The following is a 21,227-nucleotide window of genomic DNA, read 5'->3' as shown; positions in this document are numbered from 1 at the left end:
AGGATGGGCTGCTGCTTGTTAACGCAGTAGCTATTTGTGCGCGTTTCTGGAAACCGTCACGTGCTAACAGACTCGGTCCTAAGCCTGGATCTGTCTCCAGAGCCTAAAGCATACCACTTCAAGACAGCTTTCACTGCCGCTTTACTGGAGTCCACCGGCTCTAGCCGAGTGTGAGAGCCTTTGAAAGTTGTTTCACTTCGTGTTGAGTTACATAAACAGAAAAGTGGACATATTTTGGTTGCTGCATGTTCACAGCACCAGTACGCAGATCAAGAAATTACTAACCTCCTGTAACTCTTTTTTGTCCCCTTCTGGGGACCATGCTTTAAGAATAGCTCGTGATCTGTTGTTCCTCGGCTTGGAGAAGGCATTAAGGAATAGAAGGCATTACCCAAATAAAGAGGAGGGTGAGTTGTGGTGCTGTAGACCATAAAACCAGGCCCACGCCTACTGCATTTATTTTCCTTTTTTTCTTATTAAAGTGAATGGGCAGAAAAAGACTTCTTACAGAAAGAGTTGTTAAAAAAACAAACAAACCAAATCTGTTGCCGTCAAGTCAGTTCCAACTCATAGTGACCCTATAGGACAGAGTAGAACTGCCCCATAGGGTTTCCAAGGAGCACTTGGTGGATTTGAACTGCCGACCCTTTGGTTAGCAGCCGTAGCACTTAACTACTACACTACCAGGGTTCCCAGAAAGAGTCATTAGATGGGAATAATTAGACTGGACTTTTAGGGGAGCCATGGAGTAACCTTTCACTTGGGAACAGGATGCCAAGCTCCCTTTCTTTTAAGCACCCCTAATCTTTATGAGGAAACCCTGGTGGCGTAGTGGTTAAGTGCTACGGCTGCTAACCAAAGGGGTTGGAAGTTCGAATCCACCAGGCGTTCCTTGGAAACTCTGGGGGGCAGTTCTACTCTGTCCTATAGGGTCGCTATGAGTCGGAATCAACTCGATGGCACTGGGTTTGGTTTTTGGTTTTTAATCTTTACGAGGCCCCCGGTGGCACAGTGGCTAAAAGCTCAGCTACTAACCAAAAGGTCAGCAGCTTGAATCCACCAGCCACTCCTTGGAAACTTTATGGTGTAGTTCTACCATGCTGTCGGGTTGCTATGAGTCAGAATCAACTTGACGGCAACATTTTTTTTTTTTTTAATCTTTATAAGGAATCCCTGAATAGTGGCAACAGTTAAAGTGCTTAAGTGCTTGGCTGTTGGTGTCCACCCAGAGGCGCCTTGGAAGAATATTCTGGTAAAAAATCAGCCTCTGAAAACTCTATGGAGCACAGTTCTACTCTGACAGACATGGGATTGCCATGAATAGACGTTGACTGGTTTTTTGGGTTTTTTTTGGTATGAGGCCTTAGTTTTTTTCTCTTCAAACCCACCTCTCTCAATTGTGAATTGTGGCTTTTAAGTTAATTTTTCATTACACACAGTGATTGCTACTTTTTATCACTGGAAGAGCGTAAGCTAGAGAGACAACAGAAATGTGCTGATTTGTGTGAACAAATCTCATATCCAAATATCAGATCAAAATACCCATTTTTCACTTTTCTGTTCAGTTCTGACTCCAGCTGCCCATGCAGCACTTCTCTCTCAGACCCTAGACACCCACAGCTGGGTCAGATCTCACTAGTTAAAAGGAGACTGTCCTTCAGACTGCCAAGTTGGCCCAAGACTTCAGATGCCAGCTGCAAGCTTGCAGGTGCTTTCCTTGCTTCTGACCTGCTGGCTGCAAATACTGGGTTTTCCCATGACCCCTTCAGGGCCCGGGGGCCCCCTGGGTTTGCTCACTTCTGACCTTCTGGCTACAAATTTGGGGATTCCCCTTATCCTCTCAGGATACCAACCATAAGCTCAGGGGTTCCCAGCTCCGCTCACTTCTGACCTCCTGGCTCCCACTACTCCTTTGGTTTGGTAATTAACTGGCATGAATCACAGAACTCATGCAAAGTACTCTACTTATGATTACAATTTTATTATGACAAAAAAAGGTACAAATGAAGAGATGCATAGGGCGAGGTCTGGGGGGCTTCCTAGTGTGGAGCTTCCATGTCCCAGAAAGGGACATGCTACCCTCCTATGTTCATGGATGTCCTTCACCAACCAGGAAGCCCATGGAGCTTCCGTGTTCAGAGCTTTTATTGGGGCGTTCATTATCTAATGCAGACTCCAGCCTCTCTCTCGTAGTCATTTGATATCACCAGGTGATCGTGAGGTATTACATGGTGGGTCTTTCTGGCCTGGCCAAGCCCCTACGCCAGAGTCACCTCATCACCTTACTGGTGTAACCTGTTAGTTAGGTACGATCTGGAGTCTTTTTTGAAGACACCTGAGTTCCAAGTTTTTTTTTTTTTTAGAGATTACCTCTCAGGAACTGAGACCATATTCTTTGGGTACGGTTAAATTCTAAATCCCACATGCATGAATATTTACCTTGAAACTTTCCTGGTTTTAATTTTCTCACCTCTTAATCAGGCATGGAAGTGGCTTTTTTCTTTTTCAGGTGCCATATCTCTAACAGATTGGAAGAGGGGCCTTGGAGCCTTACACTGGAAGGATTTGGAGAGGAGTCTGGCCATAGCAGAACTGTGTTCAGGTTGATTAGAGATTTTAGTCATGGGCAAAGAGGGTGGACTGCTGTCCTGAGTGCCAGATAATTGCCTTCTCTGATCTAAATGGTCGTTGTGCCATTTCTTGGCAAGCTTGGCACCCTTCTTCAGGACCACTTAGTTCCTGGGATATAATATCGGAAACAGTGCAAACAGCAACTTTAAAAAAGCTGTAACTGTAGTCTTCCTTACTTTCATGTATCATGTGGCCCTCACTTCCAGCGTCTTAACTAGCTCATCTGCATTGGGACAGCATCTGTGATGGCAGCAGCACTTCCAGGCAAACATACTGAACTGCACGTGGGGCGTAGAAGTCCAGTCAGTGACCGCGGCACTGTTCTGCATGTGTAAACATTGCACACTCCAATTTATGTTCTGTGTTTCATGGATGAACCCTGTGAGGGAAGTGGAGAACTTGGCCCTGATAGGGCTGCAAGTAGGGTTGATGATAAATTGTAATAAGCGTATTATTCATTATATAAGAGCAGGATACCCAGCATGATAATGAGGAGTAGTAGAAGCACCTATATAAATGTATGATTCCATCTCAGGAAGATTGAGAAAACAGAGAGAATGAAGCCAGGTAGAGAACAGACTTTCGGGCACCAAATGTCTGAATGTATCATTCTCTAAGCTACTGTGTCAGCTGTTCCAGTTTCCCAGGAGAATGGTTGTAATATAGTAATTATTACTTGTTTTCCATTTAATGAAGGCATTTTAGAACTCCCATGTGAAGATAAGGAAATTTGGGGTCATACAGTGACATCCCTTTTAAGTACAGTAATTGTGGTTTTGATATGCATCTCTGCTTTATTACATTTTATCAGATTCTGAACTGTGGCGTTAAGGACTACTAAGGGGAGGAACAAAAGAAATAGCATTTTCACTTTTTAAAAGTCTCAAAGTCCTTTCTGTTTAAGCTACCAGATGAGTCACTTTGATTAGAGTGAGTACAAGGTGTTAAAGGTTCTGTAGGCACTTTTGCTATAATAAGTGAAAGAAACAGAGAGAGAGTGTGTATGCAAGTGCTTTAGACAAAGAAGCACATGGCTTGTAAGTAAATTCATATCAGTTTTTTTTTCTTTAATAATGTTTATTGTTTTTTGGTGAAAATTTTACACAGCAAATCAGGTTCCCATTTAACAATTTCTACGCAGTTGGTACAGTGACAACGCTTACAGTTTACACAGTGTGTCACCTTTCTCATTATTTCCATTCTGGTTGTTCCGCTTCCAATAATCTAGTTTCTTGCTCCCTTGCCTTCTTGTCTTTGCGTTGTAATAAGTGTTGACTGTTTGGTCTCGTATAGAGGATTTTGTAAAGGAGCACAATACTCAACGGGTGATACTGTTTATTTCATGAGCCAGCCTGTTATTTAGTTATAAGGTGACCTCATGGAGTAGTTTCAGTTCAAGGTTTAAAGAGTATCTCAGGATGACAGTCTTCCAGTCTCAACTGGTCCAGTAAGTCTGGACTTTTTAAGAATTTGAGTTCTCTGCCACATTTTACTCCCATCGTGTCAGGATACATCTATCATGTTCCTGATCAGAATGGTCAGTAGTGGTGGCCAGGCACCATCTAGTTCTTTTGGTCTCAGGGTAGATGAGGTCGTGCATATCATAGTTTTAACACAAATACTCATTGTTATTAAACTAACCAAAAGTATCTGTTGGGCATCTACCATGTATAAGACTTGTACAAGGTACAGAGGTGAATATCGAGAACTAGTTTTTATATTCAAAGACCTATGTTCTAGTTAGAATGATAAAATGTGTATAATTGTCTGTTGCAAAGCACTTAGGTGTTAAGTGTTGAAAGTCTGGTTAAAAAAATTTGTAGAGGAATTCAAGGGAAAAAAGATCTTTCAGCTTCTCAGGAAAATCTTCATGGGTATGATGGAATTTTTACTAAGGAAACGGTTCTCAAATGTTTGGTCCCCAGACAGGCAGCAGCAGCTTCCTGGGGACTTGTTAGAAATGTAAATTCTCAGGTTCTATCTCAGGCCTACTTAACCGGAAACCCTGGGTGCGGGCCCTGCAATCTGTGTTTATAAGCAAAGGAGCCCTGATGGCACAGTGTTTAAGCATCTGGTGGTTTGAATTCACCCACCACTCTTCTGTAAAAGATTATAGCCTGAGAAACCCTACGGGACGGTTCTGCTCTGTCCTGTAGGGTTGCTGTGAGTCGGAATCGACTTCACGGCAATGGTTTTGGGTTTTTTTTTTTTTTTTTTTTTTTGTAACAAGGGAGTAATGGTTAAAAGGTGTGCTGACTGAATTTAGGGAGAAGCAATAACCGGCAGAGTCCCTGGCTGGTGGATACAATCAGTGCTCCTGTCTGCTAACTGAAAGGTGGGACGTTTGAGTCTACCCAGAGGCCCCTCAGAAGGAAGGCCTGGTGATTTACTTCTGAAAAATCAGCCACTGAAAACCCTGTGGAGCACAGTTCTACTCTGACAGACATGGGATTGCCATGAGCCAGAGTTGGCCCTCCAGCAACTGGTTTGCTGGTTTTAAGTGGCACCATAGTAAGTGCCTGGTTAAAGATGGCTGGCTGAACACAGGAGAGGCGCAGAAGGGGCTTACGTTTCCTGGGCCCTTTGGCTTAGTTTCTGTTTAAGGGAATTTTTTCCTGAAGGCAGTTAGATCTTTAATACTGTTTCATCCAAATGTCCCTTGTAACCATCTTGTCAGTTTCATCTCTTACTGTTACAATTATTTAAAATGTTCATATATCCTGAATAAGGAATAAAATTTGCATTTTTATAACAATATTTGAAGCCACTGGGAAATGTAAAAATACTTCTTAGGATGATTGAACAGCTTTGTGGCTAACTATTAGGCAAATGTATACCCAGAATAGATGTTTAAAAAGGGGAATTTCATGTTCTTTCATCAGGTCCTGGATAAGTATCTTTGAGAGATTGAATTTTTAAAACTAGAATTAACTTTTTTACATAAAAGTGGAATTTATTTTCCTAGTGTTTCCTTTCCATTTTTATACAATTGAGTTATTTTGACATTTTTAAAGCCCTCTCCCCAGTCAGCGTTAAACCTATACTTTCATTTCATTTTAGACTAGGTCATCTAACAGTGGCGACATGGAGGAACTTTAGGGATCATACACATAATAACGTCTTAAGGTCATTGAGGTCTTTGCTGCAGCATCTTTAGTTTTTACCATACTTGGGGAGTGAAACATATGGCTGCCATACACAGAGATATATCTAAACCTTCTGAAACAAAGGAGCCAGCCACAGGGGCTCATTAGATGTTAGGGGTTAGCTATTGTCTTCAGCTAAATTCTAGGACAAGGAAGAAGAAAAGGAATTGAGACAATCCCTTGTAGTTTCTTATAAGATTTGACTTGTATTTCAGAATTCTATGATCTTTAACTCTTCTAAAAGAAAAAAATGCTTTCTCCGTGAACTCACAGTACTTTGAGGAAATTGTCACATTATTCTCATTTTACAGATAAAGTATGTTAGTGTCAGAAGTCAGAATTGCCCTGCTTTTGTCTTCATGTTCTGGGGGCTTTTCAGTTTGAATAAGCCTAGGAATTCAGTGCAAGAGTTTTGAGGGTTTATGGTTTCTCATTTATTGTTATTATTTTTTCATGAAGATTTTTGTTTGTTTAACTAAAGCATCCAGGTGTTCCCGCTGCCTGGCTCCATATAACCTCCTATACGTTAAGCCCTCCCTACCTTTGGCGATAGACTGTTTTGGGTAACCATCTCTCAGTTGTTATGGGTAGAATTTTGCAACGTTGCAGAGTAAGACTTGTCAGCTGACACTAGTTCACATGAGAGCCATTAAGAGGGTGTTGTGGCCAATGTCAGAACAACCTTGCAGCTGAAGGCAAGTCACTACACTTCCCTAAAGCCATATGAATAGGTCTTGTGACCGATTAATTGACTACTACATAGTCTCCAACTAGGGAGCTCAGATGGGGTGAGTCATTCCAAGCTGCTCAACCTGTTGAGTGTTTTATCTTTTGCTAACCAGAGTACAAGCTTAGAAACAAAAGTAGGAAGTGGGATTTGGACTGGTTTATGTTTATTATGGGGCTGCTGAGAGCAAGTTTTATAACTTGGATGGATGCATCTGACTTCCTAAGTCCTTGAGGGCTTAATTTACGTAACAAATGAGTGTTCCTTTTTTTCCCCCTAACTTTTGAAAGAGGAAATACGTAGGCTGCTGCCAAGTAGCTTGTCTCACTACTGTGTAGGGAGTGAACAATCATTCAGAGCTGCCGGTCACGCGGGATAGCCCTTAAATGACAAAGGACCTTCAAAAATTGTGTCCAAGTCCATGTGGATGGTCAGGAAGAACGTGAAACTGCTCAGGGAATGTGTGGTGGCGCGGCGAAGACCACAAACAGGCCAGGGGCCTGGCAAGAGTCAGCCAGATGTGTGAGTGATGCAGTTTCTGGTGCTGGGAGGATTTACAAGACTTTTTTGTGCAAAAAGCTTCGAAAATGTGCCAGGGTAGGCAGGGACATTGGTGACACCACGGAGCTCCACAACAGGTTTGAAGCTTTAATTCTACTTTAAAGTCTAAGAGAAATTTTGACTTAATTATCTGGGTACTAGGCAGATGAAGTTGTGTCAATTTGACCGTTGTTGTCTTTTGAGAGTCTGCTAAGTAGGAGAAATGGGGTGGGTGTGCAAAGACAAGTCCTTCCCTTGATAGAAAAGGTGCAGGCGTGGCTATTCTTTTGTGGGACTGCTTGTTGGGATTCTACTGCCCATCTGCTTTCTTCTTAACTTTTTATTACCTCCGTTGGTGCTTGGACAACACTGTTCACAGTGGTCATTGGGGAAAAAGTTGCAGTTCTGAAGTAACAGTAGACAGGGCACAGGATTTGGACCCCTCGCCTCCTAGTCTGAATGACTGGTTGGTGGCTGTGCTTCTCCCATTCAAGGCAGGCTTGTGAGGGAGAGCCCAGTCTTATTCTGGAAAATCCTTTTCCTGGGAAGGGTGGGATTATGATCAATGAATTTTATTAATGGAGCTTGTCTAAAAAGGTAATAGTCTACCTCTTATACTGGCTCTATTCCTTTAGGTTGATTGTTTTGTTCACTCTGGGAGAATTCATTAGTAGTAATTCCTTTAAATGAAACACTATAAAAAAAATTTTTTGGCATATCAATAAAAAGGAAAAATCCTTTGAGAAATGAATTTCATTCTAAAATCTTTTATGTAGATAGTAAAGAAAGTCAAAGGTTAAGCTCTCGTGATCAGTGTAAAAGCAAGTTTCTACATTCACATAAATGGTTTTTTTTCCTCTTAGAGAAGTTTTCTCCAAATTAACATGCTGCCCTCTTGACCCGTAAAAAAAAAAAAAAAACTGTTTACCCTGTAAATATGTTTACTGATTTGATTAAAAATAATCAGGATATAGTTTCTGTCATATAGAACTCTTTGTCTTTCTTTACTAGAAGCTTAGTAAATGGATATTCCAGTGTAAGAGCCTAGTAGATTGGAGAGGTGGGGCATGGGGAAGCCCTTTAATGGGTGTGGGATCACATGCTGTCTACTCAGAGATCTATTTGTAGAGGAAGGAGTCATGGACAATGTGATACAAATACATTTGAGTGATCAAATAAGAATTTCACTTTTATATTATCTATTTTTAATGTGGTTCCTATCAAGAAGGCAACTGAATGATAAAGAGACAAGGATTAGCACTCAGTTTACCTGGGTCCTGATCCTGGATTCTGGTCACTAGCCTGCTGCCCCAGAGCTGTGTAATTGTGGGCAAGTCACCTGGCTTTTCTGGGCCTTACCCTCAATTGCTAAACCATGTCGTTGGCTTAGATTATTTAAAACTTTTCTTCCTGCTCTAAGATTCTAAGATGCAGTTTTAGGGCCTTCTTGTATTTCCTGTTTCTATTATTTTATAGAATTCTAGATCCCCAAATAGTTCTTTTTGGGCTGGGGGGCAGGTGTCCACACACCATCTTTCTTTTTTTAATGTCTAAACTTTTTGGTATGAGCTGCTGTTTCTCACTTTCAACGAGCTTGTTGTTTTTTTTTTGGTAGGATTTTAATCATTTTAATTTAAATGACACTTCAAACTTATTATCTCCTTTCCTTATTTTCACTTCTTTTGGATTGCTATTTTAATGTTGAGATTTTTTTTAGACTGTTACACAGTGATGACATATATTTGTTAATTAACTGGAATCCATCTCAGGTCAGACCAGCTGTCTGGTAGACCTCATCCACTTTCTCTTCCCCTTCCTCCAGTCTTGAAACATGTTCAGTGTTTGCAGTATCTTGCCTGGTTTCCATGAGTTTCGTTAGGACTTGGGCCAGTCTCGAGGATAGAAGTGAATTATTGACAGAAGCTTGCACTGTAAGGACCTGGCTCCAAAACGCTCACGAGTTATCTGTTTGTCTAAGTCACATGGCAGTCAGTTAGGTATGACCTCCAACTCCCCCTTTGCTCCTGGGTATCTTAAATCAATAGTTTTAGGTGGTCTTCTTAGTTGAGCACACCGATAAACAATAACTTTCAATTATTCAGAAGGTCAGGAGAAAGATTCCACAAACATGTGGAGATGTGTTAGATACTTGACAGTGGCTGTTACAGTAAAAGACACATCTCAATGCAAAAAGAAACATTTTAATCTTCCTTCGGAAACCCTGGTGTCATAGTGATTAAGAGCTATGGCTGCTAACCTGAAGGCCAGCAGTTTGAAACCACCAGGTGCTCCTCGGAAACCGTATGGGACAGTTCTACTCTGTCCTGTAGGGCCACTATGAGTTGGAATCGACTCGGTGGCAACCGAGTCGATTGTTGGTTTATTGTTGTTCAGGAGCCCTGGTGGTGCGGTGATTAAGCGTTTGGCTGCTAACCAAAAGTTTAAATCTACTGTGGAGCAGTTCTACTCTGTCCTATGGGATCGGAATCAACTCATGGCAACAGGTTTGGGTTTTTTTGGTTTGTCGTGGTTCATGTGGCATGAAACATTTCAGTATGGAAGTTAGGCTGAATCTTCATCTCCATTCCCCCTAACCGCTGTACTGATAGCGATTGGGGGTTAATTTATATCACGAAATTCCAGGGTCAACAAAAACCTACAGAGTTTGATGAGGCATCTTGAATGGCTTGTCAATGAAAATTCCTTGCTGAAACTCAGTTCAAATCTAGTAACTCTTTGAACTATGATGCACGGTACATGGTGTAGTCTTCAAACAATTGCTTTCAATCTTCTTTCTCAAAATATTGACCACAGCAAAGCTGCTGATAACTTCGGATTTTTCAAACTTTCCCAGCAAATTAACCCATTGCTGTCGAGTCGATTCTGACTCAAAGCAACCCTATAGGACAGAGTAGAACTGCCCTGTAGGGTTTCCAAGGAGCAGCTGTAGCTCTTAACCACTACGCCACCAGGGTTTCCTTCCCAGCAAATTAGGGCTGTTTATATGAGGAATCTGGGGTTGTCTGCCAAGCTTATCTCTGAATCATTGTTTCTCTGATGGCTGAGAAAACTCGACATAACCTTGTCTCTAAGGTATACTTTGTGCACACAAAGAGGAACAGAAACAGCACTTCAGAGCCAATTGTGCATCACAGTCTCACATCTTGACATTTACCTTCCGAAGATAATCCCTGTATTGCCTTAGAGCCACCAGGATGGAAGGGGCAGAAGAATTAACGAGTGTAGCTTCTGACTTACCTATATTTTAGACTAATTAATTCTATTAATTAAATAAGAACAACAGATCCTTAGATTGTTTGTGCTGGTTGCTTAACAAGAGAATAAGTACAGAAGCCAGTGTGTATTTGCATCCGCCCCCCAGAGTAAACTGACAGAGATAAGCTGACTGTGATCTTACTACTCATCTTTATTTATAGGGTTACTGACTAGGAAGTACAAAAATAGTCACGGATCTGGAGAGAGAGATGCTGAGGCAACAGACCAAAGGATTCTGAGGACTCTAAGAAAAGGCTATTAAAAGAAAGCCTAGTGAAGTTGTAGGGGTGAGAAGAGAGTCTTTCATTGTGTTCTCCAGGTAAAAACACTGAAAGCTTTTCTGCTTCCATGGTACTTATTAGAAAATGCAGCTATTGCACAGGTCGAATGAAGCGCTTAGAGAAGAAAACAAACCCTGGTCAGCTGATGGTCTTGTGTTTTGTGACGAGTTTCACGGGAGGTAGTAAATTGCTAGGTGTGGCTGTCTCGGATGCATTGGGTATTGCTGTCACAAGTTCTCCTCTTCCTGCATTCCTTCCCCTTACACTGATTTTATGGACCATGAGTTTTCTTCGACTAGTTCCCAAACCAAAAAATCTGTTGCTGTGGAGTCAATTCTGACTCATAGCGAGCCTGTAGGACAGAGTAGACCTGCCCCATAGGGTTTCCGAGGAGCTGCTGGTGGATTCCAGCAGCTGACCTTTTGGGTCTAGCAGCTGTAGCTCTTAACCACTATGCCACCAGGGCTCCTGTACAAGAGTTTATTTCCACTGGCTGATCTGTGGAGTTTTGAGATATAATTCAGGAATGATTGAGTGAGTAAATGAGGGAATGCAGCGGTAACCTAGTATTCCTGCAATGTCACGTCGGATTCAGGTTTAAAGAACATTCGTCTTTCCCTCTGAGGCCACATCTCTTACTGTGGGTGAGTCAGAGCAGCCTTAATACGGGGGTTTGAAGTGTGTGTGAACTTGTTTCCTAGAAGCTGGCAACTAACATAAACTTTTGTCTGGGTCTTATTTTGATAAGTATTGATGACATAACAGGGTAAAGCACTTGTGATTAGTCACCATAACACACTGTCTCCCGAATAACAGTGCTCTAGACAGAAGACACAGTTTCTCCGTTCTAGGATCTGCAGACAAGTCACTGTTCAGCTCTGAAGCCTTTCTTCCTCAGCTTTCTGCTCAGCTGTATACTGAACTGGAGTACTTGCTGAACAGGTCCACCATTTCTGGTTCCCCTATTATGATTCCTGTTGTGAGTCAGGCTCTGGCTTAGCCTTATCCTTTTATTGTTATAGTAACAAAAGCTGAATAAATGCTGAACAATAATGTAGCAAGCCCTGGCGGAGATTGGTGAGAGCAATAACTCACTCATCAACAGTGACCCAAGGTATCATTTGGACTTCCAGTCAAAACTCACCAAAGGGAATCCATAGCAAGCCTACAGGCTCTAGAAATACCTGGAGCCCCTCTTTTCTTTTATGGGGTCCCAAGTTTTTATAGGATGTGTGGGTATCTGGTGTATCTATATCTATCACCTCTTATATCTTTAAGGGTTTAATTTTTCTCTTATCAGTTTGTTGTTGTGGTTGTTAGGTGCTCTCAACTCGGTTCCGACTCATAGCGACCCTGTGTACAACAGAACGAAACACTGCCGCATCCTGTGTCATCCTCACAATCATTGTTATGCTTGAGCCCATTGTTGCAGCCATTCTGTCAGTCCATCTGATTCAGAATCTTCCTCTTTTTCACTGACCCTCTACTCCACCAAGTATGATGTCCTTCACCAGCGATTAGTCCCTCCCAATAACATGGCCAAAGTATGTGAGAGAGTCTCACCATCCTTGCTTCTAATGAGCATTCTGGCTATACTTCTTCCCAGACAGATTCGTTCGTTCTTCTGGCAGTCCATGGTATATTCACCAGCACCGTAATTCAAAGGCATCAATTCTTCTTTGGTCTTCCTTATTCGCTGTCCAGCTTTCACATGCACATGAGGGGATTGAAAACACCATGGCTTGGGTCAGAAGCACCTTAGTTCTTAAAGTCATGTCTTTGCTTTTTAACACTTTAAAGAGGTCTTTTGCAGCAGATTTGCCCAATGCAACGTGTCCTTTGATTTCTTGACTGCTGCTTCCAACAGTATTGATTGTGGATCCAAGTAAAATGAAATCCATGGCAACTTCAATATTTTCTCCGTTTATCGTGTTTTTTTCTGGTCCAGCTGTGAGGATTTTTTTCTTTATGTTGAGGTGTAATCCATGCCAAAAGCTGTGGTCTCTGATCTTCATGAGCAAGTGCTTGAAGTCCTCTTCACTTTCAGCAAGCAAGGTTGTATCATCTGCATATCACAGGTTGTTGATGTGTCTTCCTCCAGTACTGATGCTGTGTTCTTACCAGTTTAGGAAGGTTAAAAGAAAACATAACAGTTGAAGATATATGAACTTATAAGCTTGTGAGCAGCCATCTAAGATACATCAATTGGCCCCATCCCACTCAGAGCAAAGCAGAATGAAGAAAAACAAAGATACAAGGAAAATACTTGCCCAGAGGACTAAGGGCAAAATGAACCAGACTCCACCAAACTGAGACCAGAACTAGGTGGTACGCGGCTACCACCAATGACCACCCTGACAGGGAACACAGCAGAGAGTCCCAGACAGAGCAGGAGAAAAACGTAGAACAGAACTCAAATTCACCTAAAAAGGCCAGACTTAATGGTCTGACAGAGACTGGAGGAACCCTCAGAACTATGGTCCCCGTACTGTTAACCCAGAACTGGAACCATTCCTAAAGCCCACTCTTCAGACAAAGGTTAGAGACAGGACAAGATAATAATAATAATAACACGCGAGGAAGTTCTCCTTAGCTCAGTCAGGTATATGAGACCGAATGGACAGCTCCTGTCCAAAAGCAGGGTGAGAAGGCAGGCTGGGACAGGAGCTGGTTGAATGGACACTGGGAATCTGGGGTGGAAGTGTGGAAGGGGGGAGCATGCTGTCACATTGTGGGGATTGCAGCTAATGTCACAAAACAACATATGTATAAATTTTTGAATGAGAAATAAACTTTCACCTAAAGCAGAATTAAAAAAAGAGAGAGAAGTAATTAAAAAAGAAAACATAACAAAACTTCTCTCAGGCCTTTTAAAAACAGATGTGGATTTAAAATGCTATTAAAGCTAAGCTATTTTTCTTTTTTTTTTAATTAAAGCTTAACATGTGAAAGCCTAGACTGTAATATTAGGTATAGTAGAAGGATCTTTGAACTGGGGACCTTCTCTGCTTTGTTCTGGGGATCTTCTCTGCCCGACTCTGACTCCGTCTTTGCAAAAGTCACCTCATCTCTTAGATATAAAGGTGGTGGTTGGTGGTTCCCAAATATATGAAGTGCTTTGAAAAATACAGATTCCTGAGCCTCACTTCAGGTCCACTAAACCAAAGTTCTCAAGGTGGAGCCTGTGAAACCTTGTTGATTTAGAAAAACAAAAAAGCTCTCCAGTAATTCTAATGCTGAGCCAAGCCTATGAACCACCGACTAGGTGGTGTCTGCAGTCCCTTCTAGCACTGGCCTTCTCGTCATGTCAGTGACTGGTGAGACACAGAGATGTTAGAATGTTAAGACTCTGCTTTGGGTAATCAAGGGAGCCATCCCCTCTCAGTGATAATCTTTTCCAGGTGAGGAAGCAAGCCACGTGGACTTTTGAGGAAGTGCATTCTCAACAGAGGGAACAAGTACAGAGACCCTGAGGCAAGAGCATACCTGGTGTGCATTCTAAGAAGAAAAATGTTTTTTGAAGATAGGTGGTTTGGATTTAGGAAGTAAATGGTCCTTCATGGGTTTGTGAGTAGACAAAAAAAAAAAAAAACCGTTACCGTCGAGTCGATTCTGACTCATAGCGCCCCTATAGGACAGGGCAGAACTGCCCCATTGGGCTTCCAAGATGGTAGTCTTTACAGAAGCAGATTTTACCATCTTCTCTTGTGATGCGGCTGGTGGGTTTGAACCACGGACCTTTTGGTTCACAGCCAAGTGCTTAACCACTGTCCCACCAGGGCTTCTTATTGTGAATGGGGTGGAGGTATATTGCTAGGCAGAGCTAGCAGCTGCCTGGGTGATATGAGAGGGAAATGGAAGGTGCCCATCCTCTGTATCACCCATATTGGCTCTTGCATGCCAGCAAAAGTGCCTGTCATTAGAGCCTCATTTCTTTGTCTGTAAGCATTGTGCTCTCTAGTCACTAACTGACACCTTAGTGTAAACTTCTCCATGAGAACTCTCTCCTCTGTCAGGAGGAGCAAGGCCCCATGGAGGGTTGGGTGTGCTCTGTAGAGCAGTTAACGAGGACTGACCCTCTCCCCTTTCCAGCTTGGTGGGTAGAACAGAGAGGGAGACGGCCTGCAGCTCTGCTGGACAGACACTTTTGATGCTAAATCTAAAGCTCAAATGTGACCTTGGTTCTCATCTCCACAGGGAGCCCTCCAGCAGGCTGTAACAGCCTGAAACGATGCTCAGAGGATGATCCTATCACAAACGTTAAAGCAGGGCCTGTTACTGAAAATTCCTGTCTTAAAAGTTCCCTTGACAATTGAAATATTTAAAAATATTTTAACAGGGGCATTTTTCAGAGTGGGTCAAAGCACACTGTTTGGTATTTCCCCTTTTCTTTTTAAATGCCTCTTTATTTCTTTATTTTATATTGTTACTAAAATTCTTTTAAGTATTTTTCTTAAACCTTTTTTTCCAAGTATCAAAATGATACAATTTTACATAAAATGTTTTTAAAATGCAAGCAAATACCAAAATGAAAATCCAGATCACCAATAGTGCTATCGCACAAATCCAACTGCTGTTGACGCTTCTGTTTATTTTCTTCCAGTCCCTTTTTGGTGCGTGAGGATAAGTGCGTTACATTAATTGAAATCATACTGTATATCTAGATTTATTATCTTCTTTTCCACTCCAAATAATGTGGCCATTTTTCCGTGTCATTAAAATGTTTTGGAGACTAATTTTTAATGACTATGTGATATCTTCTTAAATGGTTGGCTTCAAATGTTAGATCATAGTCTGCTACTAGATATTTAAGTTGTTTCCAGTTTTAACTGTTACAGGCAAAGAACCCAATTTTTTTTTTTTTTTAAAAAAAAGCAGTTTCTTTTATTGTACTTTAGATGAAGGTTTACAGAACAAACTAGCTTCTCATTAAATAATTATACACATTGTTTTATGACATTGGTTAACAACCCCACGACATGTCAACACTCTTCCTTCTCGACCTTGGGTTCCCTATTACCAGCTTTCCTAAGAACAGCCCAATTTTTTGTTCAAATTTCTGACAATCTCCATGGGAGAGAATTTTCCTTGAATTGAAGGAAAGACTAGTAAATGACACCCATTGTCCTTCCCCAACAGAGTTTGAATTGAGAGAGAAACAGTGGTCAGGCAGATGGAAGACAAAATATCTCCATTTGAAAAACAGCTAGGGTCTGTGACGAGGGGCTGCCTAATACTGAACCCCAAATTCAGCAGGGCTTCCCACCCTGTCATAAGCAGCCCAGGATATCTGCAGGTCTCCCACACAGGGACATGTCCTGTAAAGCCTGAGGTGTTGAGGAGTTGAGGAACGGGCTAGATGCGTGTGCTTCATGGGCAGTCAGATGCCAAAGAATAAAAGAAAATTTACAGTCAGAATTCACTTTTCTCCTGTAGCAAGGGGCGAGTGAGGAGCAGTCAGGAGTGTTAACACTAATGGTGGATATCCCTCTACGTGCAAACCTAAAGCAGAGGTAAGGAGGCCCCCATAGGTTTATTTATTTATTCTAACATTTTAAAAAGCCTTCTGTCGATAGAGATAATACATTGACTTGATTAAAAGATAAATATATATACAAAAGTATGTATTTGAAACAAGTGCCCACTCCCTTAGTCTTCCCCATCCCGTTTAGGTAACCAATGGTATTAGTTTCTTAGACATCCTAATATTTCTTTGTGCAGAAATAACCAAGTATAAATACAGATTCCTCCTCCTCCTTACAGAGTAGGTAGCAGACTATATACAATGGTCTCTGTGTTTTAATATGGCTGTGTAATCTGGAGGTCTGATAGCACTCTCTCCTCAGCAGCTGCTTTGTATTTTGCTGTGTGCATATGGCATGGTTGGTTTAACCTGCTCCTACTGATGCCCTCCAGTTTCCAGTCTTTTGAGCTTAGCAAACGTGTTGCGATCACGCACGTATACACCTGTGTAGTTTCAGAAGTGGGATTGCTAGGTCCAAGGTTAAATGCACTTGTAATTTTGCTAGTTTTTTTTTTTTTATGACAGATTGCCCTACATGTGTGGGCGTACCATTTTGTGCCCTTACCTGTATTTCCAGAGTCCTTGGGTGGCACAAGTGATGAAGTGCTTGACGACTAGCTGAAAGGTTAGCAGTTCGAACCCACCAGAGGCATCTCAGAAGCCGGGCCTGGCGATCTGCTTCTGAAATCTAGGAGCCTTAAAAACCCTGTGGAGCAGGTGTACCCTGCACACGTGAGGGTGCCATGATGGGAGCCAACAGCGGCCACCAGGACCACCTGTATTTCCCTAGGGCTGGATGTCCAGCCATCCTGACAGGGGTATGGTTTTAACTTGCTTTTCTCTTTTTAAGAGATACTTAAGGACATCTTAATGTACTGTTGGCTCCCTTTTCCCTGGTTTACAAGTCTTCTTTCTTTATCAATTTCTAGCTCTTTACATATTATTGAGATTAAGCCTTCGTGATATGAGCTATTTTGTATGTGTGTGTGTGTGTGTGTGTGTAAACTTTTTAAAAAGCTACCCCCACTTTTTTTTTAAATTTTCAGAGATAGCAGGTTTTTACACCTCAGAGGAAATGCGCTGGGAGGTCCTGGAAGGTAGAGGATGTTACCCTGACTTGTTTGCTACTGATATAGGGTGGTAGTATTGCAGAATTGAAAGAACACAGAATTTGGAGGTTGTAGCCTTGTTAAAAGCAGCCCTGGTGGTGCAGTGGTTAAGCACGTGAGAGGTCAATGGATTAAAACCCACCAGCTGCTGCACAGGAGGAAGATGTGGCAGTCTGCTTCCATAAAACCCTGTGGGACAGTTATGCTTTGTCCTGTAGGGTTGCTGTGAGTCAGAACTGACTCGAGAGCAAAGGATTTAACCTTGTTAAGGTCTCCTAACTTCTGTGTAAAACAGTTACATAATGCGGACTCTCACAGGACATTTATAAAGGTTAGCTCAGGTGAATTCTGTACAAGTGTTTGGCAAACTCTGAAATGTTAGGCAATTGTTTGTGTGTGTGCTGTGCAGCTCTGGTCACCAGTCTTCCTTTGCACACATCCAGACATCAGATTTTCTGGAAGGCGTGTCTCTGGAGCTCTGTGAGAATTACGCAGTAAAAACAAGGCAGTTGCTTAGCATAATGAAAATCCATTTGATACAGTACTAGAATGACAGTAACAACTGAAGACCATAAATGGGCTTAATAAATGTGAAGAGGGAATGCTTTTTTAAAGAGATTTCTCTTATCCTTGGGACGGGCAGGGGAGGGAGAAGAACAGGAAAATGTGGTGTATGAATACTGAGAAAAAAGCTCAGTAAATGTCATTATCTAAGGCCAAATTACATATATGAAACCTGAATGCCTTGAATTCATTAAGGTGAGGTCCCTGTAGGATTTCACCCACTGTCCCCTGCTTCAACTACTAAGAAGCCTCTTTCAGGAAACAGTAATTAAGGTTGTTTTGTCTTAAGGCAATAATAGATTCTTTGATGGGTTTAAAAAAAAAAAAATAGGGCTGTTATATTTCCCATCTCTGTTATTTATTTTTAATTTTTCAAGAGCTGGTACAGTCACATGGTTTAATATTTAAAAGGCTCAAAGTTATAGTGAATGCTACTTGTAGGTACTATTATCGCCTGTTTACAGACAAGGAAACTGAGGGACACAGAGGTTGGGCATCTTGCCCAAACTTACGTAGCTAGGGAGAGAGAAAGCTAGGACGTGACCCAGGCTGCCTGGCTCCGGAGTCTCCACTCTTCTTCACTGTGCTGCGTGTTAAGTAGCCTAGCGAAGGCCTTTCTCTGTGCCGCCTGGTGCTCACTGCTTTCCCTCACTCACCCAGCTTCCTACCCCAGAGACAGCTTACAGGTTCATCGCGTACATATCAGAGGTACTCTGTGCATATATAAGGAAATCTAGAGCTTTTTTCCCCCTCATTTGCCCTTTTTTATACATATGATAGCATTCTATTTGCAATGGGTTGTACTTTTTTCCAGTTAAGATTATGTCTTGGGGCTTCTGTGATGATGTAAGGAGCTTCCTCATTCTTTGTTGTATCTGTGCAGTACTCCATTTTATGACTGTGCCATAATTTATGTCACCATCTCACGCTGACAGACATTTACTTTGTTTCCAGTCCTCTGCTGTTACAAAGAGTGCCACAGTGGATACCTTTCAGTACATAATTATTTTTCACACTTGGGGATGTAGCTATATGATTAATTCCTAGAACTGGCGTTGCTGGGTTAAAGAGTGTGTGTTTGTACCTATCTCTTTTAGACATAATATTTTAAAATCAGAGATAGGTGATGATTGCTTATTTATTTTGACTTTCTCTTTTTGCAATGAAAAGACCTTACCGAGAGAAGCAAGCTTTTGACTTCTGGAAACCTCTATGAAAACAGAAGGATTGCCTTATCTGTGTACAATTGAAGTGAATCTAAAATTAATGAATATATAAGGCAGTGTCTTGAACACTTACTTTGAACTTCATGTGTCCATCTGTTACTCCTACACAACTGTCCTGGAGATGGGGGAGGAGACGGGGAAAGCTTACTCAGGAAAAGCTCTGAAATCATGTTGATACGGGTTACCTTTCAGCAGGGCCATTATGTATGTCAGTTATCCTAGAATATAATCATGAGTCTTGGCTGCTTTGGTTCTGCTGACAAGGGTATAAAAGAATTAGCTCAGTGAATATTGGCTTCCTGCATGCCTGGAGTTGCACAGCCAAGCCCTCTTTTTGTCTTTGACTTTTTTTTTTTTTTTTGGTACAGGTATATATCAGAAAAGAATGAGTAGTGCTCATAGAAGAATTAAAGGAAGCATTTTGGAAGAAACAGACCATATTTAAAGATTCTGTGGATTTTTGAAGAGGAGAAAGGAAGGAAATGATTTGTAACAACAATAGCAAAATCAGGAATGCTAGCCAGGGAGGGACCTTGGTTGGCTCAGTGACCTGCCCTCAGTGCTCCTTTTCCCTTGGAAGAACTGATGTGTTTTTATGAGGAGGCATGTTTATCAAAGCAGAGGGTACATCTACGTGGGTTAAAGAGTAAAAACAAACCAAACCCCTGCCATCGAGTCCATTCCAACTCCTAGCGACCCTATAGGACAGAGTGGAAGGGTATCCAAGGAGTAGCTGATGGATTCCAGCTGCCTACCTTTTGGTTAGCAGCTGAACTTTTAACCACCGTGCCACCAGGCTTCCCGGATACCGTGTAGTAATTTGGATTATTTCATTAAGATTGCCTTTCTCTTAGTGCCTGGCCGAGGTAATAGATTCTAAATTATACTGTGCATACTTAATAGATAATTTGGGGTTATAGTGTGTTAGAGTTGAAGAATGAGACCTTTATGGATCATTTTAGCCCCAGCCCATCATTTTATAGAGGAGAAAACACTGGACTAAGAGGTGAAGGAATGTAACTAGGATCGGTGCTGCTTACTTTGGGCATATCATCAGGAGGGAGCAGTCACTGGAGAAAGACATCCTGCTTGGTAGAGAGTCAATGAAAAAGAAGGGAACCCTCAGTGAGATGGGTTGACACAGTGCCTACAACAATGGACTGAAACATAGCAAGGACTGTGGATGGTGCAGGACTGGGCAACGTTTCATTCCGTTGTGTATAAGTTCTTTAGGAGTCAGGCTGACTTGACAGCGCCTAACAACAAGGGAACCCAGCGCAGAGCTCTGGGTGTCTTGCTGATGCCAGGGTGGCCCAAGGGCACTGGGATGTGAGGAGTGGTGCCTCCGGTGTCACATGCCAGCTTCGTTTTACTTGACACGAGCCCAAACTCAGGAAAGAAGGAGAAAAATGCTTTTTTCCCTCTTCTGTATTTCATAATTTCCATTTCTCAGTACCCCAACCTCAGGCTTTATTGTGACTCATACTATAACGTTTTGTCACTACTGTGTAATGCATTACATAAAGCCCTCTGTGGTTTTTTGCTTGTGACTCTCACAGCCATTTGATTAATAGCTTTGTTTCAATGGGGGGAAAGAAGCTCAGAGTACAACCTCTTTACACACAAACTTCTGTCACCTCTGTCGGAGATTGGCTATATTCAGGAAAGTGTGAGGGACCTGTCTACCACTTACTCAGTCTTTGACCTTCCCTCTGATATGGTGATCATTATATTGGTCAATAATCCCTATCTCACAATTCCAAAACTCTCTGAAAAAAATATCTGGAACTAACCTGAACTGATTGATGATGTGAGATGATCTATACCTGTCGCCATCAAGTCAGTCCCGACTCAGAGCAACCTTGTAGAACAAAGTAGAACTGCCCCATAGGGTTTCATAGGCTGAAATGTTTATGGAAGCAGACTGCCACATCATTTTCCTGTGGAGTGGCTGGTGGGTTTGAACTGCCGATCTTCCAGTTAGCAGCCGAGTGGTTAACCACTGCGCCACCAGGGCTTGAGACTATTTATAGCCTCTGTCTAACCCACTTGGCATAAATATTCATAACTTTGCCTGGTAGAATCATTTGTTTGATTTAGGGGTTTGATTATGCCCCAGACCCTAGAGGAGATGTTATGTGGTATAAGCTTCTTTCTAAAAAAATAAAAAACATGTGGTCCTAGGGGTCTCAGTTAAGGGATT

General features: G+C 41.9%; 1 protein-coding gene across 8 annotated transcripts in view; it reads left to right on the top strand.

Moving 5' to 3' along the window:
• Positions 1-21,227, top strand: part of FNIP2 (folliculin interacting protein 2) — a 191,351-nt gene that overhangs the window by 38,715 nt on the left and 131,409 nt on the right. For 3 of the 8 annotated variants that reach the window (XR_007519836.1, XM_049905411.1, XM_049905414.1), the window contains exon 1: positions 5,323-7,142. The exons of 3 other annotated variants lie outside the window; for them this stretch is intronic. Coding sequence is in view for 4 of the 5 variants with exons in the window: in XM_049905411.1 (XP_049761368.1) it covers positions 6,964-7,142 (179 nt within the window). In the remaining variant the exon portion in view is untranslated. Of the gene's footprint in view, positions 1-3,721; positions 7,143-21,227 lie in introns of those variants that run through there. 2 more of the 8 variants (XM_049905415.1, XM_049905416.1) reach the window with 2 other exon arrangements.

The sequence above is a fragment of the Elephas maximus genome, chromosome 13 (assembly GCF_024166365.1).
Source record: "Elephas maximus indicus isolate mEleMax1 chromosome 13, mEleMax1 primary haplotype, whole genome shotgun sequence".
In the NCBI taxonomy this organism is placed as follows: domain Eukaryota; kingdom Metazoa; phylum Chordata; class Mammalia; order Proboscidea; family Elephantidae; genus Elephas; species Elephas maximus.
This window is presented reverse-complemented; position numbering and strand designations above follow the sequence as displayed.